The following is a 27,518-nucleotide window of genomic DNA, read 5'->3' on the forward strand; positions in this document are numbered from 1 at the left end:
CACAATGATATGACTCAATATGATCCTTTTAATGTAAAACAAAATTTTATGAAGATAATTTTATTCAAAAATGTTTGGGATCCCTTTTTTAGGGATTTCATGACCCCGAATTTATTCTTGACCCTTAATGTATGTGAGGTCCACTCATGTATGTGTGGACCCCACATTATGAGTGGTTGAGATGAGAGTAGGGATCGTAGGGGTTATATATTTGTGAAGTCTCTATAACAATTGAATTTTGTTTACAAAATTGACATTGCCACCTCATGAGCTGTTTCCACACAATTTCACTGCCAACAACTCCTCAATTATGCCGAGGAAAGGAAATTACAGGGAACTTCCTCATAAAACTAACGCTCCGCGTTCCAGGTCTATCACAGCAAGCTACCTCAGTCCCAAGTTTCCGTTACTATACTATAAAATCATCTCTACAGCTTAGATTATAGTTTCATAGCTTCTTCTTCTTCTTCATCAACCATGCCTCTGCAATCTCGAAAATCCAGCGATACCATCATGTTTCTCGACAAAGCTCACTCAGTTCGAAAACCCAACAAGCGATTGCGAAAGACCTTCAGAGTCATCTATTTTGTTGTTTCTTTGGCCAAGAAAGTCATTGCCAATGGAAAGAACACCCAATTCCTTCCGAGGTTCTCGCCCGGCCCGTCTTACGTTGCAATTGATATTCAAGCCATTGATGATGTTGATGACAATCACGATCACGTATGCTTATTTGATATTGATCAGAAAGCACTCTCCGAGATGGTGAGAGAGAAGAACTTTAACAGTCTCTGTCAATATGGAGGGGTAAAAGAGGTTGCGGCAATTCTTGAAACCGACATGAATGTTGGTATCACTGCCAAGGAGAGTGATATTAAGCACAGAATCGATGTGTTTGGTTCGAACACGTACGAGAAACCACCAGCAAAGAGCTTTCTCAGTTTTGTCTTTGAAGCATTCAAAGACACCACCATCATTATACTTCTGGTATGTGCGGTGTTCTCTCTCGGGTTCGGAATCAAACAGCACGGTCCCACAGAAGGGTGGTACGATGGGGGGAGCATTATCGTTGCTGTCATTCTAGTCGTGGTGGTTTCTGCCATCAGTAACTTCAAGCAGAGCAGACAGTTTGACAAGCTTTCCGATGAGAGCAGTAACCTGATGAAAGTGGAAGTGGTGAGAAAAGGCCACAGACAACCCATATCGATTTTTGAAGTCGTAGTGGGTGACATTGTGTGTCTAAAGATTGGTGATCAAGTTCCGGCAGACGGGTTGTTCTTGGATGGACACTCATTGAAAGTGGATGAATCAAGCATGACAGGGGAGAGTGATTACGTCGAAGTAAATGAAACCGATAATCCATTCTTGCTCTCCGGTACCAAGGTGACAGATGGGTACGGTCACATGCTTGTTACTTCGGTAGGCTTGAATACAGCATGGGGTGTAATGATGAGCTCGATAAGCCGTGACTCAGATGAGCAAACACCATTACAAGCTCGGCTTAACAAACTGACATCTTATATCGGAAAGGTCGGTTTAGTGGTGGCTTTCCTTGTTCTCGTAGTTTTGCTCATCCGGTACTTCACAGGAAACACTGAAGATAAGCACGGGAACCGAGAATTCAACTACGGCAAGACTAAAGCGAATGATGTCATGAATGCCGTTGTGCGTATTGTTGCTGCGGCAGTTACGATTGTTGTGGTGGCGATCCCAGAAGGTTTGCCTTTGGCTGTGACTCTAACTTTGGCTTATTCAATGAAGAGGATGATGGTTGAGAATTCCATGGTTCGGAAACTCTCTGCTTGCGAGACAATGGGTTCGGCCACCACTATCTGCACAGACAAAACCGGCACACTTACATTAAACCAAATGAAGGTAACAGAATTTTGGCTTGGAAAAGAGGTAATGACAGACAAAGCATCATTAAAAATAGCCCCTAATGTTCTTGAAATGCTACATGAAGGTGTCGGTTTAAATACAACTGGCGAAGTCTATAGACAGTTATCCACATCAATACCTGAAATATCTGGAAGCCCTACTGAGTCAGCAATCCTCTCCTGGGTCGTGTTTGATTTGGCTATGGATATTGATGAGCTGAAGCAAGGTCATGAAATTCTTCAAGTAGAAGCTTTCAACTCAGAGAAGAAACGAAGTGGGGTTTTGACTAGGATGAATGGAAAAAAAATTCACGCGCATTGGAAAGGGGCTGCGGAGATGATTCTGTCAATGTGCTCAAATTATTACACCAAAAATGGGAATAATATACCCATGAATGATGAAGAAAGAACGCAGTTTGAAATGATTATTAAAGATATGGCAGCTAAAAGCTTGCGATGCATCGCCTTTGGTTACAAAGAAGTTACAGATGAAAGTGTAGAGGTCAGCAGAAAGATTGAAGAAACTGGACTTACCTTGTTAGGGCTTGTCGGTTTAAAGGACCCTAGTCGACCAGGCGTCAGGGCAGCAGTACAAGCTTGCAGAGATGCCGGAGTTGATGTTAAAATGATTACGGGAGACAACATCTTCACTGCAAAAGCTATAGCAATCGAATCTGGGATTGTCAAACCCGATGAGGATTTGAACAATGCAGTGGTCGAAGGAGTGACATTCAGAAATTACTCGGACGAAGAGAGAATGGAAAAGATAAACACAATCCGCGTAATGGCTAGATCGTCCCCATCTGACAAGCTTCTGATGGTAAAGTGCTTGAAGCGGAAAGGACATGTGGTAGCGGTCACAGGGGATGGAACAAACGATGCACCTGCACTGAAAGAAGCAGATATCGGACTTTCAATGGGAATTCAAGGCACAGAAGTGGCAAAAGAGAGCTCGGATATAGTCATCTTAGACGACAATTTTACCTCGGTGGTGACAGTTTTGAAGTGGGGTCGGTGTGTATACAACAACATTCAAAAGTTCATCCAATTTCAACTCATTGTCAATGTGGCTGCCCTTGTCATCAACTTCGTCGCAGCAATATCGTCTGGTGAAGTTCCGCTAACAGCAGTCCAGCTACTGTGGGTGAACCTCATAATGGATACTTTGGGGGCCTTAGCACTGGCCACCGAGCAACCGACTAATGATCTAATGACAAAGCAACCGGTGGGTCGAACTGAACCGCTTATAACAAAGATCATGTGGAGGAACCTCATTGCTCAGGCCTTGTATCAAATAACTGTTTTGCTGATCCTAGAGTTCAAGGGAAGCACAATCTTTGGCGTGAACAAGAACGTCAAGGACACACTCGTGTTCAATAGTTTCGTCCTGTGCCAAGTTTTTAACGAGTTCAATGCAAGGAAGATGGAGGAGAAGAATATATTTAAGGGGATAGTTAAGAACAAACTTTTTCTAGGCATTATTGGGATGACAGTAGTCCTTCAAGTGGTCATGGTGGAGTTTCTAAAGAAATTTGCCGATACTGAGAGTCTGAATTGGGGGCAATGGGTCGCGTGCATTGTGATTGCTGCAATGTCTTGGCCAATAGGCTGGCTTGTCAAGTTCATTCCAGTATCAAGTAAACAGTTTCTCAGCCTCCCCACACATAGATCTTCTGTGACATAAAACAAATGATCAAGTCAGGTATCGGATCAAAAATCGTATTTTGTTTTCAATTCCAGTAGGATTTACTAGGTGATTCACAGTACTTCAGTATTTCATATTAGAGGTTTGCGAACCTTCAGTTCTTGTAAATATTGATAAACTGCAAGGGACCATAGCTTTGGGTCTTAAATAAACTTCAAGGATTTTCATTTTCTTGCCTCGGTCTGTATTTGTGATTTGCTTTTCTCATCATGCAATTAATCAATTCATAACACAACTTCCATTACACAACACTTCAAGGTGATTGCTCATGCATTCGAGTGGTGCACCCAGCAATCATCCACAGGGGGCTAAACTCATTGGATGCTACACACACACACACATACATATTTACGTGGGTGTCTAAATGAATAGATCAGTGCTATACAAATACACAAATTATACATAAAAGTAATACAGAATGATGTGACAAGTTTTGATTTTCATTTCATATCAAAAGATCCATTAGGATGACTTATATTTTAAAAAATGTCACTGACACATCATGAATTTTGAATTTTGTTTTGTATAAAAATCCTGTAAGCATAGCATTTTCCTAACAAATATAGCAGAAGTACTAGAGGGAGGAGACAGCTCTTGATAATTGAAGGATTCAAGACCCAAAACTAAAAACCTTCTTTCCATGTACCACCAACTAAGAAGCATTAACACTACTAAAAAGGTGCTTCTCCGTGTGCATGTCTGACACCAACGCTCAACATCTGTCTGACACAGATCCAAATCCAAATGTTACGCTTTGGACACACATCAATCATTTAGAGACAGACATAAAACACATTCACCTTGTTTGATTTTGAATTTTCAAAAATAGTTTTTTGAGTTTTTAATTTTTATTTCTGTATTTTTAATGATTTTTTAAAAATATTTTAATCAATTTTTTTTTTTTAGATCCAATTAATCTTAATGTACTTAAAAAATAAAAACAATTATATAAAAATCTTTTAAAAATTCATTTAATACAACAAAATACAAAAAATATTGAACTTTCTTCTTTTCTTTCTTTTTTTTTTTTTTGTATTTTCTGTATTTGATGAATTTAGATTAGGTGTATCTAAAATATAAAATGTGAGTAAAATATTATAAAAAAAAAATCATTAAAAAAAAACATAGAAAACAAAAAAAAAAAAAAAATCAATTTTTTGAAAATTGGACTTAATTTTTTGGAACTAAACATGGTGATTATAAGTTTAAACAAAATAACTTTTAAGATACAATGATCAAAGAAAAACAACATAGAATTATACCTATAAATCCCTCCTCCTCTAAACTTTAGGAATTAGTTTTATGTCACATTTTGTATTATCTTTTATGAAATATTCATGTAAATGACATAGAATAAATGTATAAAATCATATATTGTGTGTATCCCTCATGTGTCATGTCTTGCATTTTTGGAAAATTGACGTGTTGACATGTCTATATTGTCTCGCATGCCCGTGTTGTATCGTGTATCCGCGTCCATGCTTCTCAGACCATTGACACAGGTGGCATCTTCTTTTAGGCAATTAGGGACTTGTATTTTTTCAAATTTTATAAATTACAAATAGAAATTACAAAGTTTTGAAAACTCAAAAAATACCTTAAAATTGTTTCCATAAAATGGGTTGTTTTCAGGAATTTTTTTAAAAAAATGGAGAACCATCTATTCCTACAAATTTATAAATTTCTTTTTCATCTTGATGGTTCTTAACCAATGACATGCTTGCATAGGATTGTCTTGCATAATCCTTTGTACTTCCATACAACAACATCACCAGACCCAAACAGAGCAACATATCATTCTAGTACATACAATATTTGTTTAAAAGCAGATTTTCAAATTTTTTATTTCCACCCTTGAGAAACTTATCAAAAAAAGATCTCCTGTTTAGAAGAAGGTAATGCCAACTCAAAAAACCACCAGAAACCATTTTAGTAATGTCAAAAACCATTTCTCTCTCTTTAGACTTCAATTTTTTATTTTTGGCTATTGAGAATTACAATAACAAGTCAGAAGCTTTGTTACTCAGCTAAAGCATAAATGGAAATTCATTTAAAATTGCAAGACTCAAAGAACAAATAACACTCAAAATCTTAGCTCAACTAGCTTTGCAATAAACATCAAATATTTTGAACAAAAACAGGAAAAAAAAAAAATTATAAGAAAATTAAAAGACAACATTCTCAAGCAAAAGAAAATTATCACTTCAAAAAGAGTATAAGTCGAAATATAAGCACCTATTGCTCATCATCACATGTTTCTAATTCTCATAGTTATACATTGGTTTAAGGAGTTATACTACCAAGAAAGACTTTGAAGGTGTTAAATTAGCTAAAATCTACATTTTAGCAACATTGACCCTGTTAGCATTATTTCCCCCCCCCAAAAAAAAAAAAAGAAGCCCTGTTAGCCTAAATTACATAGCCTTCAAATTGAAGCTTGTAGGCCACACAAGGTAAAGTGCCATAGTCCCTCAAGGGTGACATTCTCAAAGACAATGCTACTAAAGGCCAAAGGCTTCCACATCTTATATTGAAACGGTATGGAATCTCAAGGTCAAAGTGGAGGTGACCATCTTGAGCTCAAGAGGAGTGACACTAATAAAGAGCTCCCTCTCATACTCAAACTAGCATCTATCTGGGTCAATTGGCATGACTAGTGAAGCACCTCAAAGCTCTGTATGTGATATTGCGGTCTCTGAACTTTTTTATGGTTTTAACTATGTGGGGATTATGTGGTTTGATGGCTAAGAGTAAGGATTGTCAAGTTGAAGACCATGTCTCTATCTCAACCTATCGAGGTACAGTGGTGTATCCATCTTGACCTGGCAGTTCAGAATTCAGAGAAGGGAATTTCACCATGTGATCCATTGGACATGTGACATCTAGGGACAAAACCAAGATTTTATTCCAAGGGGGCCAAACATTATCAATTTAGACAAATAATATAAGCTAATTTACATTTTTTATACCCTAATTTGTAATGCATTAAAATATATCGGACAAAATATTCAGAATAACCAAATATGCTAGAGGATAAACAAAAGAAATAATTTTTTAAATATATAGCCACTTAGTCGTCTATCAAAATGGTACCTGACGTTCTTTCTTATCATGAAATTCATTTATTTTTGTTGTTGTTCCCCAGAGGCACTGAGCAATAAGACTGTGCAAGCCGCAATTTGTGCGAGAGAAGAGACAAGTCTTCACTTTTTAAGAGAAGATGTCACATCATAAATTTTTAACATTATACATATAGAAAGAGAGTTTGATAGTACCTTTTGTTGTCCGATGTACCTAAATAAAAAGATAGTACCTTTTTGTTCTTTCAATTATAATCTAATGATGTTTTATTTTTTTTTATAAGTAATCTAATGATGTTGCCATTGACTTATTGGCTCACATGTAGATAGAATTTTTTTGGGGACTTTTTGCTTTTTGGTTTATATATACTATTCTACCACTCAACCAACACTGCAAATCTAAAAGTGGTTGACATATATACTATGGTTATATGGATTTTTAAAAATAGGGGGGCTTGGCCAACCAAGGCCTAGCCTTGGCTACATCTTTGGTGGCATCTCTATATTGTTTGCTTGGTCTCCAAAAATTGCAAATACAACTATAAATAATAGCCAACACATCTACTTTGTAAGAAAAAAAAGATAGTTTTGATCAAGTTTGTAACAAACTCAAGTGGCTGCCCTATCTGCCATCTCTTTGTGTGTGTGTGCGTGCACACTAGCCTTTCCCTTCACACATGGCTACCTCCTCATCTCTAGTTGATCATCGCAAATATCCAACTCGCTAATTTTATGTTGACCCCTTTATAAAGCTAAGCAACTAAAATCAAAACCATATTTCAATTTGTGCTGAATTTACGTAATCTAGTTCTTGTGTTGTTTCTCCTTCTAAATACAACAGTTAAGAAGCCTAGGTGCATATTGGTCAACATTACATTAATTAATATTTGTATTAATAACATCAAATTACTTGCTTTTTGAATAAGTATTTGGGATTAAACAATAACTGTGCTAGATTCAACCAAAATTCACAAAACTGCCACAAGCAATGTGCAAGGTTTGACAAGTATGATTTGTTAACAAGTTCAGATGAAACCTCCCAAAAAACATGACATGGATGCAACTTACAAGGCCATATAAGATATATATATAACACACAACATGCTTCATACAATTTAATATGCTCGTGAGATTTCTAAATAATTCATCTCATTTCATATCATCCCCTGCTACACTAACTACATCCTCTGCAAGTTAAATAAGGTAAATCTATAATTGAAAATTTGTCATTGCTACATCATTCCAGAGAGTGTGCTCGACTTAAAATGCCACATAACCATAAGATTTTAGCATGGGGTCTTAAATAGGCAAAGCCCAAAGACCAATCATTGTACAGTGCAATGTGGGGTAAAATATCTAAGATAAACCTGGGTTATCCAAAAACCTTTTTGTGAATATATTTCTACCCCAAATTCACCTTTACTGGGTGAACCATCAACACAAAACTTCTAAAATCATTTTTTGTCTGAAATTTTATAGTTAAAGAGTTGCAGCTCATGATTGTCCCAAAGCAAGCATCTATTGGGATTCAACCAATCAAGGTGAGACAATAATGCTATGATGCCTATATTTGCATACGAAAAGATATTTACCATCTCATGTATCACAATTGTATTGGTGTAATGAGTCTTATCACTCGTATCTATTACTAATGCAATCATGAGATAGTAAACAACTTGAGACACACAAATGTGGTGATCATAGCATTGTTGCACATAAATTGCAATCATCCTATCATGATGGCCACAGCCCAAAATATAATCAAACCAAATTAAGTCATGTGTTCCATTTAAATGTTGTCAACTACATTAAATTTTTTCATTCTTCAGCTCTATCAAAGGTTATATGCTCGGTTAAATTAAATAACACACTAGATTTGCAAGAATATTCAAGATTATTGGACAAATAACAGTGGCCTCCACACATTGAAAAACAATAATTTAATTTAGAGCACTTTTGACTTTTCCTTTCCTAATTCATTGAAAACATCAGACATCTTTTGAGATTTATTAAATAAGGTTCCTTTCGACCCATATTTCATCAAACAAATCAAAATTTACAAATAAAAATTGAAATATTATGACATATTTGAAGAACTCTCAAAAGTGTGAGTCCATGTGTATCTATCTAAACATATAAAATATATATATATAGAGAGAGAGAGAGAGAGAGAGAGAGAGAGAGAGAGAGAGAGAGAGAGACCTGAACTGAGTGTAGGGACTATGTTGATAGAATTGTACTGTCTGAAGCTGAATAATAGTAAGCGCGTGTGATTTAGGCCTAGGGTTTGAAAGAAGGGTACAAAGCAAAAGCATCACTGTGTGTAGGGTTGAGTTTTTGCTTTCCACATTTGGTTTCGGGCTGACCCAATTCCAAAAACAAAGTAGTTTACTGAAACTGCCCAGTCCAGATTTTGTGGATCAAAAAAGGGCCCCCTAAGATGAACTTCGGACCCTCTCATGTCCTTTGTTTAAAGTCACCTCTTTATCACAACAATGATGTTTGTCTCTAATATTATGGTAGGGAAATGCTACACCCTACCAACAAATATATAATTTTATCATAAAATTTTATAATATTAGTTACAAAATATGCAATCTCATCATAAATTGATATAATAAAATATTTAAAATTTTGTGATTGATACTACAAAAGTTTATAACTTGATTACGACTTTTTTTTGTTATATTAATTTATGGCGAATTTACGCATTTTGTGATTAATGTTACAAAATTTTATAATAATGTTTCACATTGTAGTACAGGTGCATATGCTGGTATCATAAAAATAAAATAAATTAAAAAACAGGAATGATTTGAATAGAGGATCTTTATTTCATCTTTTACCTCTCTGTGTAGATCATCTAGAATGAAAAATTGATTGATGGGATAATTGTAATTATAAATATTCTTATATTTATTTTTGAAAAAATAGATGACAATTATTTTAAATATATACTACTTGTTTTTTTAAGAATAATTATAATAAAATTATGTGATTATGATTTTCATATCAATCTAATAATTTCATGATATTTGTAAAAAATGAGTGTAAAATATAAATTAAAAATTATAACATCACTTTTTTAAGAAAACAAATATGATAAAATTATGTAGTTAAGATTATCATGATAATTTGATTTTTTAAATTTGATTTATTTATTTATTTTTGAATGACTTTAATGTGCATGAAGATAAAAGTTACAGGACTCCAATCATCTTAGGGTAATGATACATCCCACTAAAAGTGGTGCTCTAAAGCACCACTAATGAGTTGGTAAGCACTTTAACCAAAAAAAAAAAAAAAAACACAAGATACAAGCAGTGGGTCCCGTTCATTGCCACATCACTAGTGGTGCTTTTAGAGCACCACTTTTAGTGGTCTCAAGCATTATTGATCATCTTAACCATCCTAATTGGACTAGAAACCAACCGCTTCACCCAAAAAAAGTTTTTGAGAAAGTGATAAATTAATAATAGTAATGATTGAGACCCCCAAATTTAGATCTCTATGATTTCTAAAATGATCTGGATCATTCATGTAAGAGAGATAGAAAAAAAAATAAAAATAAAAATAACAACAACAACACATGAATGGATTAGATCATTTTGAGAGTCGTGGGGATCTCCAAAACTGGGGGACTGACTCATTTTTCAATTTTTAAATTAAATTCAAAATTTTAATCTGAATTCAAATTATTTTAAATTTGATGAGTTTTGGGCTCAACTTAGAAAATACACTTTTTAACAAATCATAATCTAAGAGTATCCACATCAGTCTCAACAAATGTAAATTTTGATTAAATATAGTTAACAAATTATAAAATTCTTACTCCATCACTCTCAACAAATTATTTCTAAACTAACTTTCAATTAACTTTGCTATAGTATATCACTACATGTAGCGATACACTGTTCACATGGTATATAATATTTAATCATTTATTGACCAGACATCTTGTCTGTCATCCGACCAAACATCCTGCCAAACAACCGGCTGCTGCACGCTTCATTTTTTTTTATAATTTTTTTATTTTTTAGGAATATGAAACTGTATATATATCCTATACACTTTGGATGTCCGGGGCGGACAACCGCTGCTAGGCACAATTTTTTTATTTTTTTTTTAGTCTACTAGTAGGTCAATTAACAGATTATGATAATGTGATATTATTATTGGACCTAAATCCCCAGTTAAATTTTCTTGAATTGGTTTGATAAAAAAAGTTTGTGGTAGGGCTCATAGACCTATAGTCCTTCTTGATTTTATATATATATATATATATATGTGAGTACTTTTAATATTTTTACTTCGAGACTCTGTTTGGAAACAAGTTATTTTAGATTTTTTACGAAAAGATATGTAGAAAAATAAAGAGTATGTGACAATTTATACTAACTTTTTGACTAAAATTTCAAATTGTCAAACGAGTTTTAAACTAGGAGAAGAGTTCGCTTAGAGTCGGTGCATTTAAAAATGTAAAATAAAAGTGTTCCTAACACAATTGTTTTAATAAATTAGGTTAGAAATACCTAATCTCATCCCGAGCCACATGCAAACAAGATTCTCTATGAAAGCAAACCAAAGTTCCATGGTCCGTTTCAGAAAAAAGGATCACTTTTTCTTTTTTTTTTCTTCTTTTCTTATGCTATGAAAATATTAACGAATTTAAGTAAGAATGAAAAGAAAATGTTAGACTAGACTTTCCAAGAAACCAAACAAACGTGTTTGCATAAAATAATTTTGGTCACCTTCGAGGAAATGTATGCAACAAAATACTTTATCCCATCTAATCATGGAATGATTCTCGAAATTATTAATTTTTATTCAATGACACATATACTCAACAGTCTAGTATTTTTCCACTCACTGAAAGCCCTTGCTCAAGTTAACACCAATTGAGGCCCAAAAAAGAGAGAATTTCATGAGTCACAAAAATTAAAGGTGTGCAATGAATTTCCTAGGAAGTGGAAAATGAACCCCCTAAAAATACCTCCATTCTTGTGCTTGCAACACAAGAATATAGGCACACTTTTATCTCTCTCTTTCCATTTTTTACATTGGGTAATACTATATAAATATTTATTGAAAATTACATACAAAAAATTTATACAAAACGACATGATTGTATTATGAGATTATCACTTCAAAGCAATGAACTCACCAAATGATTGTCATTGCAAAAATATCACCATTGCATTATTTTGTATGAATTTTTTGTAAGAATAATTTTTTTGCTATAAAATATGTTGGGAATAAGAATACTTTCTATCTCATTCGACCCAAAAGGATGGGTACACATTTTTCTCTATCCATCTTTTGAGGAAATAGGCAGGAAATGCCTACCTTAGTTTATGTCACTCAAATATTCCAATATTTTAACTAGCAGAGAATGTTTCAATTATTCCTTCAAGAATCCTTTATGGAAAATGTTAGGCATTATGAAAAATGCTTCATGAAAATGATCACGAAAGAATCTCCATCCTTATATTACACTTTGTAACTTATTGTATATATAATCTAAGCGTCAAAAATCTCTCATGATCATTTTCATAAAATATTTTTCATAATACCTAGTATTGCTCATTTTTTATTATCCAAATACATAATGTAGATTAAAATTGTTTGTTTGTTTGTTTGTTTGATTAGATTGATAAATATGATAGAAAATGAAAGACATTTTTACGTTCTTAATTAAATGCATTTGGTTACTATAGAAATTTTATGAGATTGTATGAAAATTAGGAAGTCCAATAAGAGCTCGCTACTTTGAAGTTAACATACAGATATGAATTATTCAATTTCTTAGTCTTTTCACCACTCTCATGTCAAACAAACGCATTTAAATTTGTATATTTTTTTATTTTTAATAAATATTTTTCACACTTTTTTCATGCTCTCAAGTATTAAATTAAAAAAAAAGAAAGAAAGAACACCGAGGGAAGAATCCCTGGTGTCCGGACTTAAATTGTTCAAATTTTGAAATGACTTTTTTGCCTACCATATTAGGCTTTAACATTTATTGATTTGGACAACTATCTCAAATTACACTACATGAGTAAATCAGAAATTTTAAAAACTAAATAATTGAAATTGATAATTTAGGGATAAATATAATTTTTTTTAAAAAAATTAATGGATAAAAATGAAATTAACCCTAAAATTAAATTACTTTCAAGGAAGTTGATTTACAAATACCTAATTTTAATTGAGGAGGTAGAGAAGACATTTCACAAAATCAAATACGTCTAGAAAAACTAGTTGAGAGATCACTTACAAATACCGAATTTTAGTTGAGGGTGGTAGAAAAACATTTCACAAAATCAAATACATCCAAAAAAATAATTGCAAGAATCACTATCCACGAAACAGAATTAAAGATGTCTAATTTTATGTTTGGGTTTGGATTACAGAGAATAGTGATTTATATGACATTGACACTTTTAGTAAATTAAATATTTAAATTTTATTCACTCATTAACCTATTAAATATTGAGCTTATAAAAAAGTATATCAAATTAAAATCATTAATTTAAAAGGGGGGAATTTTTTTTAAGGTTCCTAATAATAGTAATTTAGAGGATAAAGGATACCAAAAAAAAAAGATGATGCATCAGGTCCCTCAACTAGAACGCGCGCATTTTTAATTCTTTCTTGGACCAAAATACCCTTCACAAATGACTAAGTTACATTCCAAACATCCAACCATCTTCACAAGTAAGAGAACAGGAGAATTAGGGTTTCACTATCAACATTAGGGTTTCATTATCTTCTGCGAAAATCTTTTACATTCCTTCCTCACAAATTTTGCTGACCCATTTTCATTGTTTATCCTCATCTTAATTCATCGTCATCTCATTGCATCTTCATCTCAGGGCATATTAGTTTGTAATTAGGGTTTCATCTTCACTCTGGTAAGTTTCTACAATCCAATGAGTTTTTTTCTGGAAACACATTTAATTGCATATTATATTAACCTTCTATTAATTAGGGTTTCAATTTTGTAATAAAAGACTACATGAATTTAAAAAATGTTATTTCTCTGAGTTTTAAACTTATTCTTGAAGATGTTTGTGTGATTTTATCTGTAAATTTCTCTTGCATTTGAATTTCTCTGGTATTTGCCTAATACATGTTTCTTCTTTAAATTTTCTCTGGCATATTTATTCCCATTTGTTTCTGTTTATTCCCCCATTTTCTCTGGCATGGTTAATTTCATTCAAATTTCTTTACTGTGTAAATTTATCTACTTTGTAAATTTCTCTGGCATATTTATTTTCTCTGGAATGTGAAATTTTCTCAGGCATTTTCATTTTATGTGATTGCTAAATTTATATATATATATATATATATATTTTAATTTTCTCTTACTATATTTTACACCTATATGTAATATTACTCTCTTGTTTATGTCTAAGTTTCTTTAGTATTTATAATTTTCTCAGGCCACATCACTTTTCTCTCTTGTTTGTTTCTGTCATGTTTAAATTTCTCTGGCTGTGTATTGAAATTTCTTTGGCATTTTAATATTATAGAATGAAAATTTTCTCTGGGATGTATAATTTTCTCCGACATTTTCATTTTCTGTATTTGCTAGATTTATGTTTCTTTCTTGAATTTTCTCTGGCTATATTTTACATCTATATGTAATTTTTAACAAATTTTGAAAATTTCTCTATCATGTTTATTTTGCTTTGTTTATTTTCTCTGGAAATGGAAATTAGTTGTGGCAACATGTATTCCACACGAAAACACTTAGTATTCTCTTATCTATGTCTAAGTTCCTTTGCAATTTATAATTTTCTCTAGCCATATTACTTTTCTCACTTGTTGATCTCTCTGGCATGTTTACGTTGCATTGTTAATTTTCTCTGGGAATGGAAATTTTATGTGGGTAGATGTTTTCCATAAGAAAACAATTAGTACTCTGACATCTAATTTTCAGTGTATAATTTTCTCTGACATTTATAATTTTCTTTAGCCACCTTAGTTTTATAATTTTCTCTGACATGTTCAATTTTCTGTAACATGTTTAATTTTCTCTGGAATTTAATGTTGACATTATTATGTATTCATTGTCTAGAAATGGCGAAACGCAAAAACAACAAAACACCAGAAACACCACGAAAGAAATAGAAACTCTCTGAGTCTTTTTATGATCTTAGATTAAAAAGCAGCAAAACATCACAAACTCCTTGCCAAAAAACACAAGTCCCAGGTGATGAAGCAACAAGCATCAAGATGAATACCCCAACTTCAAAAGACTCAAGCTCAAGGAGGAAAAAACATGTTAAATTCCAAAGAAAGAGAGCTCATTACAGCATTCAATACCGATTCAACCTCTCATTTGTTGTCTCATATTTTCAAACACTTAAATTCAATTCAAACCAACTTGAAGAACTTCAAAAGACTCCATTTTAGTATTTGATTTAAGCTCTAACCACTGGAAGAATGGATCCAAGGAAGTCTGGAAAATCTGTTAATTATGTAGTTGCAATAATCCAACATTACAATGAAAAAACGAAAGCATTCACAATTAGTAAAAAAAACTTGACCTTTACAACCAATGGCATGACCTTGATTTTTGGTTTGCAAGGTAATAAAGGAGCCATGTCACTAAGATACTCAAAAAAGCCAAACACTACATTCCTAAAGCGAAGATTCCCAAAGGACATAAGGCTCACTAGTCCTGTTCTTAAGAATGCCTTGGTCAAAGCAATGAAAGGCAAGCAACCAACTTGGCTTCAAAGGTGTAGCAATCATCGTTATCTTGTACTTGTGCCTCATCCCCTTTTTTGCAATAAGTGGGAATTCAATGGGGTGGGTTTTTATCAAGTACGTCGAACTTCTTGAATCAATGAAACAGTATGATTGGCCAGAAACAATCACAACAACATTGATTGATTTTATCACAACATTGCAGAAAACTCCAGAAAAAGTTACAGGGTGTGTCATTGCATTGCCAGTAAGTAGAATTTCCATTCAAATTTACAGTTATAATACCTACAAATTTGTGTGTTTAGCAAAATTTAATTATTTCAATTTCTATCACAGTATTGGCTATGTGAACATACGAATATCATTGACTGGGAAGCCAATAACACAACTGAATTCCCAAGATGTGCCAAGTGGAACCTACAAAGCTTGACCAAATAGCTGCAAAAGACACTAGTCCACTCTCTTGCACCTCGACAGGTTAGATTTCTATTGCTACTGAAATCTTCGTAAAATTCCAAAATTTATCTGACTAGTGGTTTGTTTCCCTCCTTGTGCCTTACTTGATTTGATCAATTTTCTCTGCAATGCAATATCTTATATGGAATAACTTATGTGCCTTGACTAATTGAGATCAATTTTCTCTGAACTTTCAATTTATGTTGCTTCTTTGATTACCACTGGTTTATTTCTGCCCTTGTAATGAATTCTCTCTAGAATCCAAATTTCTCTGACCACAATTATAGTAACATTAACTTATATACCTTGATTGATTTTCTCTAATATCTAAATTATATTGCTTGTTTCATAATTTTTTCTGACCCAAAAAATTATTTCACCTTGTGTGTAATTTTATCTGGCACATAACTTGTGTCTTGACTGATTGAGATCAATTTTCTCTGAAATTTGAATTTATGTTGCTTTTTTGATTAGCATTGTTTATTTCTACCCTTGTAATGAATTCTCTCTGGAATCCAAATTTCTCTGACCACAATTATAGTAACATTAACTTATATGCCTTGATTGATTTTCTCTAATATCTAAATTATGTTGCTTGTTTCATAATTTTTTCTGACCCATAAAATTATTTCTCCTTGTGTGTAATTTTATCTGGCCCATAACTTGTGTCTTGACTGATTGAGATCAATTTTCTTTGAAATTTGAATTTATGTTGCTTCTTCGATTAGCATTGTTTATTTCTACCCTTGTAATGAATTCTCTCTCGAATCCAAATTTCTTTGACCACAATTATAATAACATTAACTTATATGCCCTGTTTGATTTTCTCTGATATCTAAACTATGGCTTATTTCATAATTTTCTTTGACCCATAAAATTATGTCTCCTTGTGTGTAGGGTTGCAAACAAACCTTGTTCAAAAGGACACCTAGCTATTTTTAATATATTTATGACATACTTTGTATGCCGTATATAATCTTTTACGACATTTTCTTACATACCATAAATCATTACACTTTTCCTGGCACAATTTTGCATGCCGTACAAAGTTATTTTTAATACATATATGCACACACACACACACACAAGAACATAATCTTGCCTAGCCGTATGCACATCCCAACAAAGACAGTAGCTTATAAAGTGCGGCAACTTGTGAACAAACCAAGCAGTAGCTTATAAACTTAAAGCCCTAAATCTCTAAGGCATTAACATTTTTTGGTAACACTATTAGAAATATTTCAATTAGATTTGGCTTTTAACCAAATTAACTAGACTCGTGCAATGAAATATGTCAGCATTTTCACTTCTATCATCTAATCTAACCTACATACAGATACATCTCTAACATAATCCATGTGGTAGATCAAATAGAAAAGAAATGTAGTGAACTTCCCTACTTGACAGCAACAGAAAATCAAGTACATAAATGAGGAAAATAAAACCAAACCTTGTTCAAAAGGACACCTAGCTAGATCCCCAAAATACTGAGACAATGAATCTGCACTTCTTCCCTGCAAGATAAATGTGTCAGTATACTTAACTAAGCAAGAACTTGCAGATTTTAACAAAAGAAAAATCAAACCAAATTTACTGTTGAATTTTCCACTAAGATTAAAATTTCAGTATTGGCAAATCCTCTTTATTTTATATCTCAGCATCACTGTCAACAAACATACACCAGTTTTGTCATGAAACTAGAATTATGTACATCTATGAAGATCCAACATAAATCTGAAAAAAAACAATAAAAAAAAAAAAGAAGGTAACCTAGTGCCCCAAGTATGTCCCCTACCTTTTGGAAGCCTGCAAAGATGGCACCATCATTCTCTAAAGAAGTGAGCTCCTGCTCAACCTTTTCAAGACCTTTACTCACAGCTTGCATTTCTGTAGCTAAAGACTTCAATTGGATCTGGCCATTTGATATGCAGATGAAACAAGCAATAAATTGTAAAAATCAACTAGAGACACCCCATTCACATATTACATTAAGAAAAATGCAAACCTTAGGCTGCTTCCAAATGAATGAGATCCTTATCAAAATCCAGCAACTCTGGCATCTTCTCGGCAACAAGCTAATGAAGACAAGAAAGCAATTGACATAGCATCACACAAGAATTCAAAGAAACATTGGAAGAATAAAATACAAAAAAGATGTTGAACATGCGCAACAAAATGGAAGCTGTTAAACAAATATGGTGAACTATTCAAGAAGAGAAAACAGTTAATACACGCAAAGCAATTTAAAGAACCATTATAAATTTGTACATACAAAATTACTCTCTAAAAACACAAGGATGTCAGATAACCAGCTTTTGTTTCATAAAGAAAACTTCAGTGTTATGTGTTATCAGACAAATATCTAGCAAGTAGTAACCAAAAATTCCTTTACAAAAAGAAGAGTCATCATTTTTCCTTTCAAGCATATTTCTAAATTGTTCTCTTTTACAGAAAACATTGTATGCCTACCCCTGGGCATAAATCAAGCTCCTGAGGTCGCTAATGCATCAATGTCATTTTATTGTTCCTTGCACAAGTATCAGACAGCTTAAGTAGGCTGTCCAATTTGAATCCTATGGCAGATCCTGAAATACAAAGGAGGACGTCAATGCCAAAAGCTTTCCACCAAACAAAATATTACAGATCATAACATACTTCAATCTCACAGAATAATACCTCAAGCAGTGCCTTGGTTCAATGCATTTCCTATAGTGAGAATTGTCTGCATTACTTGACACAAGTTTGCAAATTCTTTTACCTATAATAACGGGTATGATATTAAGGAACAACATTCTGGAAACAAAGCATTAGAAACACCACCCCAACACCCCCCACCCCCCCCCCCCCCCCCCCCAAAAAAAAAAAAAAGAAATTTGATGCAGATGAAACTACCGTGCTTTCCACACACACACACAACCACAAAACACTTTTTCCTGAATGTTTCATGTTCCAACCAAGTGTAGATTCAATGAAACTCAAGGACTTTGTAGCATGGAAGTCCACAATGGAAGGATCTTGAAAAATCAAACTCAATCAATATGGCGACTGACAGGCAGCTCAAATTAAAGAGAGAAGAGGACCAGCTTGTTGGCAGTCCACTTTTATGGCTAGGATATGGACAAAGACATTACATGCTTATCAAAGTTGAGATTAAATGCCTTTAAATCAGACAGAGCAAAAGACATGGACGCTGCAGCACTGGCAATTTTAGCTACATTCTCAGACATGATCAAATTGAGTGAACTTCATGATAAAAATAAAATGATAATAAAGAGCACTCCTAGTGCACAACTATATATTATGGTATGAAATGTTAGCATTAGCAACTCATTCATCAATTCAAACAATATTGCTTCTGATAAATATTCATTTTCCTTTTATGTTTTGCAAGTGAGTGATTCATTTTTCTCTGTTTTATATTTTTCTTCTTTTCTCTCTGAAGATGTTTTCTCCCTGAGCAATTATTTCTATGGCCATATAATTTAACTATTAAGGCCCGAAATTTTAAATGCAACTTTAGAAGCCTCCCGATGAACAATTTCAAGAGTCTTTTTCTCCACTACGCAACTTTTTGAAAATCAAGAAACTAGCTAAAGAAATGCCAAGAGCGACAAACCCCCTCTCTTACAATGAAACAAAATAACATTTTGGTGATTCCCGCTTGAGAGCCAACTTTCACAAACACGAAGGAAATGGTGAATCAAAGACAGTGGTAGCAAGGGACAACCCTCATATTGTCGCGGATAATCCATGACAATCACATCATACTCGCATAAAATTTCAGCAAACTGGCTCCGTCTCTCGCCTTCTCGGAAATTGAATACAAGAAAGGATGACTCAGGGAATGCTTCATGTAATTCAGTAATGATCTCATACAAGGAGAGTTGATACAACCCATCGGGCAATAGTTCAGTCGAAAAGCAAGAGTCAAAAACTGCAAAAATACACATACACCATAAAACCACCAAAAATAACATCAAAATGAGCGTGTATTTTGAACAGACAAGGCAAAGGGCACCCACGGGTTTTTCAAGGGTCAAACTCACCAAACACCCAAAAAAAAGAGACTAACCTTCAAGCAATATCTGCTCCAATGTAGGACAAATACAAGGAGCACACATTTTTCTTTTTTTAAGAAGTAAAATAACCTAATTTGGGCAATAAAAAAAATCTATTTTTCAAGTGTGACAAAACATATAGAATTGACATGCCACACACACATATATATATATATATATAATTCAAAGCCAAGAGAGTAACCATTGAAAGCATCAGTGCCATCCAAGACATGCCTCTCATAGCAAGCAATGAGACAAAAACTTCCATAGTTCGACTAGAACCGTATTGTGTATACCATCCCAAAAAGCAATTCAGTTCCTCCATGTGTATATAAATTCCCACACAAACAAAGTGCCAGACTCTGACAGTTGAACCCCTCAATTCTTAGCTACACACACTTCATGTTTACGAAAATCAATATTTTCCCAAGCAAGTTTTTCACAACTTACACCAAACACAACATTTTAGCTGTCTCAAAAGTAGATGCAACTCCAACCCATTGCAAAACTAAAAATGCTGTGATAAATTTAGAACTTTCATTACAACAAGAATTCAAAACCAAACTTGGCAAGGCCTTCATAGTGTGGTGTATCCTGGCTTTCATCACAGAACAAAATGCTGTCCAATAGTAAACATCAAACTAAATTAAAATTACTGGCATAAATTCAAGAAATAGACGAACAAGATGTCTGAGGTACTAACATCATCAACCTAGGGCTCATTAATAGTCATCGAGGTGACACAAATGTAATGGTTATCCATGCTTTTATGAACAAAGTTTCTAATCCCTATTGAATTCTTGTGCATAGTTTCCCAAGCAATGATTTCAACAAAATCAATGCCCATCCTAGTTCACTTGCCTAGTGTCAGTAAATCAGCTCTATACTGATTCATTTAAAAAATCAACTAGATATATTCATGGAAGCCAAGTGCATCAATATTAAGAGCACTCAATCCACGCAGGCACTTCCCAAAAGCCGTTGCACAATATCAATTGAGCCAGTTATGGGTGTTCAAACAGTCAGATGCAATAAATACGCCTCATCAAAAAGGGTGAAGACAACAACCAAATAGAGGACGCAAAGGAAACGAAAATTATTAAACTAATAGTATATTATCCACTTAGATGTTAATACATTATTAAAAACTGTGCTGAAGAAAATTAGAATTTATCCAAGTATAGTCCACTAACATGGGTCCTGTAAAATTTATCCATGAACAACTGGAATATATATATATATTTTTGAATATAGATATGACCACCGTTCAACACCTCAAGCAAAGCAAAATCAGGGCACAAAAGCCTAAATCAAGAATCATCCAACTTCCAACCTCCCAACAGGTTGATAGGTTCACAAGTCTAGATATTTCACAAGGCAACCTGAGTGACATCAATAGCAGCACTACTGGTTGACTCTCTGAACAAAATATAAAGACAAAAAAGCAAAGCTTGTAAACATGAGTAGAACACAGACCTGATAACTCCGTGTTCCTGTATCAAGCTTCGACCCACTATTGCTACCTCCATTATATCTATCATCATCATCGTTGAAGATACTGTCACAATGTCCATGAGAAGATTGTTCAACTTGAACCGAAGAACTTACAGGTGCTGAAGACAGCTTTTGTGGTGGAGCTAAGCCCGTGTGTGAAGAGGCAGCGGGCTTCTCATAATGAGTGACATTGGTCTCCGGATTCTAGAAGTAAAGATAACCAGTTTTGCAATCAACTAGCCCTTTCCAAGGCTTGGGAAGAGTGGGGTCCTCTGGAGCATAACGTGGACCAGCAGAAGAGACGGTTGCAGTAGCCATCATTAAAGAGCTTCAATCTCAAGGATCTGAAGCAAGAAACCGCAATGCACATAAAATTAGATTGGTGATTTTCCCATTTTAGGGTTGTGCAATTGGAAACCACTGCATTTTACAAAGTGAATAACCAAGGTCCGCTGCCCAACACTATCCTACAATAAGCAAAATTTAGTATTGAAGCAAACTAAGATAGTTCTGTGTGTGTGCAGAAACAAGAGGCCTTGAGAAGAACTCCAGGCCCAAAATCTAACTAGTCACCTTTCTCTAGACCATTGCATTGTTCTTCAAAGCTAATCACAAATACGACATGTATACACAGGTCATAGGCAAATTAAAACCCAAAACGTTATGATAAATTTAGACATATTAGTAACAATGACCAAAGAAACCTAGCGCACACTTAGATTTAAGGGGAAATAAACCACATCAACAAATACATATGCATAAACATAAGCATGAATTATAGCATATATTTTTCATGTTACTACAAAAGGTAACAAATTTTGAACCACAAACATATAAGCCTATTTACCCCAAGTTTTAAGCTGATTATTGCATTTCTGTATATTGTTTATCATATCAGATTGTTTTGGATAGAGATCAGATTGTTTTCTTGTTCATTTGGATCATATTTTCTCAAAAGCAACCCTTTAAATAAGGAAATTTGAAAGAAACAAACATATAAGCCTATTTACCTTAGGATTGCTAAAAAAATAGCAAATTCAAAATTTCATTGAACGATTATTTAATTTGGTTGTGTTCTAAAAAATTTGCTGTTAGACTAAAGATTTTATCTCTACAAATATCATAACAACAAACCCCATGAACAGAAATCTGGCATTTACTATCTTCCATCACAAATTAAGATAATTCTGATGGAAGTCACTCCGATTTCACGATCGGATCCAATTCTGCCACGGTATACCATGTTAATTGTTATTCAACAAGAGTTTTCTCCATTCAAGTAAACGAAACAGAAAGAATAATTTCACTAATCCAAATCAAAATCCAAAAACCCTAAACTACCAATCACACAATACAATTTCGACTCGAAATCAAATCAATAAATAGCGAGCATATGAGAACAATACCTTAGCAGAATTGTTACAACTCGACGATCTTGAAGCCATGCTCAAAGTTTAAAAATGCGAGCTTTGATCGAAGCACAGCGAGAGTGAAAAGCTAGGCCTCTGTTTGGTAAGCATCTGAAAATATAGTTCTTCCCATCGATTTGAATGTATTGTTTGTTTGGAGCTTTCAAATCATAATTTTACATCTATTTCTCAAAATTCAATTCAAAATATAATCATTACTTTTCAAAACTCATAACCAAACACATAATTTAAAACTCTTTTCAAAACTCAATTCAAATCAATATTTTAATTTTTTAAATATTTAAATATTTTAATTTTGTTAGGATTTTAAATATTTTAATATTTAAATATGTTACGATTTTTTTAATTTTTAATTTTTTTTGAATATTTTTAAATATTTTAATTTCAAAATAATGCGATTTTAATTTTTTTAATTTTAAAATATTTTATAAAAATAAATTTAAACTCTATTTTATAAAAATATTTTTAAATATTTAATTTTTTTGTTATGTATTTAGTTACGATTTGAGTGTAGAGTTGTGAAAGTAGTATGGAGTTTCGAGTTATGTGTTATGAGTTTTAAAAATGATTTTTTAATTGAGTTTTGTTTTATGTGTTTAGTTACGATTTGAGTGTAAAATTATTTTTAAATTTAAAATATTAACATTTTAAATTATTTAAATTTTTTGAACATTTAAATTTTTTAAATTTTTATGATTTAAATTTTTTGAATTTTATTTTAATTTTTTACTTATTAAATTTTTTAGATTATTTAAATTACTTAAATATTTACGATTTAAATTTTTTGAAAATTTATTTTGAAAAAAAGTTATTTCCTTTGTAGTTTTTTCAATTAAAAAATTGATTAATGTTATTTTCTGTTAATAATAATTTTTTTAATTGAATTTTAAAAAGAGTTTGGTTATGAGTGTTGATCAGAATTTTTAAGAGTGTGAAAGTAATGTGTTTTGTTATGAGTTATAATAATTTGAATTAAGTTTTGAAAACTCTTTCCAAAACTCATAACCAAACAAATTTTCTTACTACATATGTCAAATCAAACTTTCAAAACTCAATTGCACACTCAATTTAAAACTCAATTCAACACTCTATTCAAAAACCATAACTAAACAAATTTTCTACACTCAAATTATAATTCCACAACTCACAAATTCAAAATACGATTCATACTCTTAAATCATATTTATAAAATTTTACCAAATGCAACCTAGGGTTCGCAAAGACGACGATAGAGAAAAAGAAGAGCATCCTTTTGATTGATTGTAGCTAACATAACAAGAAGTCTGAATGAATGAAAGAGGAGAGAGAGGGTTTCATTTCATACACTAATAATTATACCAGTGTGCTGAGAAGTTTTTTTTTTTTTTTTTATAAAAAAAATGGATTGTGAATAGGAGAAGATTGTCTTGCCTCGGAGTTAAATGAAATGAGGGATTTGTCGGAAATTATTGTTTAGTTTGAGTTTTTTGAATTAAATTTTTTGAAAATTGAATTTTTTGATTTTTATATTTTTTTGTTTTTAATAAATATTTTTAAAATATTAAATATTTTGTTTACTTTTTTAGATACACTATATTGAGATGTATTTAAAAGTAAAAAAATTTTGAAAAAATATTTTAAAAAGTAATAAATGCATAAAAATATAAAAAATGTACTGAATTCTTATATATTTTTTGTATTTTTAGTATTTAGTAAATTTTTAAAAAGTTTTTTTCACAATTTTTTTACTTTTTAAGTATATTTATGTTAGGTATATCTAAAAATTAAAAAAAAAATTGCTTAAAATATTAAAAAAATTCAGAAAAATCAAAAAAAATACAGAAAATAAGAAAGTAGAATTTTCTGAAAAGTGTTTTTGGAAAAATCTAACCAAGAAATTAGCTTTTTTTTTAATTTAAAAAAAAAATCAGATTCGACTTGTTTGGTTTTATTTTTCATAATTTAAAAAAAAAATTCATTTTTTTTTTCGTTTTCACTGAATTTTTTGATATTTTAAACAATTTTTAAAATTTTCAGATATACCTAATATAAATATACTTAAAAATATAATTTTTTTGAATTTTTTTTTAAAACACATTCACCCTGTTTGATTTTTGAGTTTTCAAAAATAGTTTTTGGAATTTTTAATTTTTATTTCTGTATTTTTAATGTTTTTATAAATATTTAAATCAATTTTTTTTTTAGATCCACTTAATCTTAATATACTTAAAAAAATAAAAACAATTATATAAAAATCTTTTAAAAATTCATTTAATTCAAAAAAAATACAAAAATGTTTTGAACTTTCATGATTTTTTTTTTTGTATTTTTTGTATTTGATGAATTTTTAAAAAAAAATTTACAAATATTATATTTTTTAAGCGTATTTAGATTAGGTGTATCTAAAAAATATAAAAAATTGAGTAAAATATTTAAAAAAACATTAAAAACAAAACAAAAAAACATAGAAAACAAAAAAACTCAATTTTCTGAAAATTGGACTTAATTTTTTAGAACCAAACATGGTGATTATAAGTTTAAACAAAATAACTTTTAAGATACAATGATCAAAGAAAAACAACATAGAATTATACTTATAAATCCCTCCTCCTCTAAACTTTAGGGATTAGTGTAATGTTACATTTTGTATTATCTTTTATGAAATATTCATGTATATGATATAGAATAAATGTAAAAAATCACATATTGTGTGTATCCCTTATGTGTCATGTCTTGCATTTTTTGAAAATTGACGTGCTAGCATGTCTATGTTGTGTGGCATGTCCGTGTTGTATCGTGTATCCGTATCCATGCTTCTTAGACCATTGACACAGGTGGCATCTTCTTTTAGGCAATTACGGACTTGTATTTTTTCAAATTTTATAAATTACGAATACAAATTACAAAGTTTTGAAAACTCAAAAAATACCTTAAAATTGTTTCCCCAAAATGGGTTGTTTTCAGGAAATTTTTTTAAATGGAGAACCATCTATTCCTACAAATTTATAAATTTCTTTTTCATCTTGATGGTCCTTAACCAATGACATGCTTACATATGATTGTCTTGCATAATCCTTTGAACTTCCATACAACAACATCACCAGACCCAAACAGAGCAACATATTATTCTGGTACATATAATAAAAATAGATTTTCAAATTTTTTATTTCCACCCTTAAGAAACTTATCGAAAAAAGATCTCATGTTTAGAAGAAGGTAATGCCGACTAAAAAAACCACCAGAAACCATTTTAGTAATGTCAAAAATCATTTCTCTCTCTTTAGACTTCAAATTGAAATAACCGAATGGTTCTTCCAAACCTTAAACATGATGCAACTACTACACAGAAAGAGTGCATCAATTCTTTTTATTTTTTTATTTTTGGTTGCTGAGAATTACAATAACAAGTTAGAAGCTTTGTTACTCAGCTAAAGCATAAATGGAAATTCATCTAAAATTGCAAGACTCAAAGAACAAATAACACACAAAATCTTAGCTCAACTGGCTTTGCAATAAACATCAAATATTTTGAACAAAAACAAGTAAAAAAAAAAATATATAAGAAAATTAAAGGACAATATTCTCAAGCAAAAGAAAATTATCACTTCAAAAAGAGTATAAGTCGAAATATAAGCAACTATTGCTCATCATCACTTGTTTCTAATTCACATAGTTATACATTGGTTAAGGAGTTATACTACCAAGAAAGACTTTGAAGGTGTTAAATTAGCTAAAATCTACATTTTAGCAAGATTGACCCGTTATCGTTATTCACCCCAAAAAAAGACCCTGTTAGCATAAATTACATAGCCTTCAAATTGAAGCTTGTAGGCCACACAAGGTAACGTGCCATAGTCCCTCAAGGGTGACATCCTCAAAGACAATGCTCCTAAAGGCCAAAGGCCTCCACATCTTATATAGAAATGGTATGGTATCTCAAGGTCAAAGTGGAGGTGACCATCTTGAGCTCAATAGAATTGACACTAATAAAGAGCTCCCTCTCATACTCAAACTAGCATTTATCTGGGTCAGTTGGCATGACGAGTGAAGCACCTCAAAGCTCTATATGTGATATTGCGGTCTCTGAACTTTTTTATGGTTTTAACCATGTGGGGATCATATGGTTTGATGGCTAAGAGCAAGGATTGTCAAGTTGAAGACCATGTCTCTATCTCAACCTATCGAGGTGCAGTGGTATATCCATCTTGACCTGGCAGTTCAGAATTCAGAGAAGGGAATTTCACCATGTGATCCATTGGACATGTGACATCTAGGAACAAAACCAAGATTTTGTTGGAACAATCTTTTGTGTAAATAAAATAAATTGAAATAATCCAAACAAAATAAAATAAAACTTACAGAATTTATTTTGTTGAACCGAATAAATAATTAAAGACCAAGTCAAGTGTGTGACACTCTGTCCTTAAGACAGATTCGCCCCGCTACGGTGCTTACGGTTGAGTGGCGTCTATAGCGATCCCGGGTTTACCCTTGTTGTACAGTGATCCGGACATGTGTCCGTGGATGTTGGTAGTTGTTTATTATCTTGTCTACATCCTTTTTACTTAGTATTTGAGTTATGGGATGTGTTGGGCAGGTTTGTTTCAGGTTGGTTGAGTTTAGAAGCCAAAACTAGTTGCCCAGATTTTGGCCTGTCCGCTCGAGCGTAGATGTTGGCGCTCGAGCGTGGAATACACCCATCCAGTATTTGTTGTGCAGTGTTG

The 27,518-nt window shown here is 32.4% G+C and overlaps 1 protein-coding gene and 1 pseudogene across 2 annotated transcripts in view; one reads left to right on the forward strand and one right to left on the reverse strand.

Annotated features, from left to right (window-relative positions):
• Positions 1-364: 364 nt before the first annotated feature.
• LOC145801308 (calcium-transporting ATPase 12, plasma membrane-type pseudogene) lies at positions 365-3,756 on the forward strand (annotated as a pseudogene). Its single transcript, XR_014342582.1, has one exon. The product of XR_014342582.1 is annotated as a calcium-transporting ATPase 12, plasma membrane-type pseudogene (transcript).
• An 11,037-nt stretch (positions 3,757-14,793) lies between these two features.
• The window catches only part of LOC114322509 (DEAD-box ATP-dependent RNA helicase 46), a 112,641-nt gene continuing 99,916 nt past the window's right edge, over positions 14,794-27,518 (reverse strand). The window contains exons 2-5 of the mRNA XM_082892286.1: positions 21,368-21,729; positions 17,839-17,908; positions 17,629-17,745; positions 14,794-17,347 (exon numbers count right to left, since the gene is read on the reverse strand). Of these exons, the coding sequence (XP_082748412.1) occupies positions 17,150-17,347; positions 17,629-17,745; positions 17,839-17,908; positions 21,368-21,465 (483 nt within the window). The 5' untranslated portion in view covers positions 21,466-21,729 and the 3' untranslated portion in view covers positions 14,794-17,149. The remainder of the gene's footprint in view (positions 17,348-17,628; positions 17,746-17,838; positions 17,909-21,367; positions 21,730-27,518) is intronic.

Source organism: Camellia sinensis, chromosome 10 (assembly GCF_055761805.1).
Source record: "Camellia sinensis isolate YWXY chromosome 10, ASM5576180v1, whole genome shotgun sequence".
In the NCBI taxonomy this organism is placed as follows: Eukaryota; Viridiplantae; Streptophyta; class Magnoliopsida; order Ericales; family Theaceae; genus Camellia; species Camellia sinensis.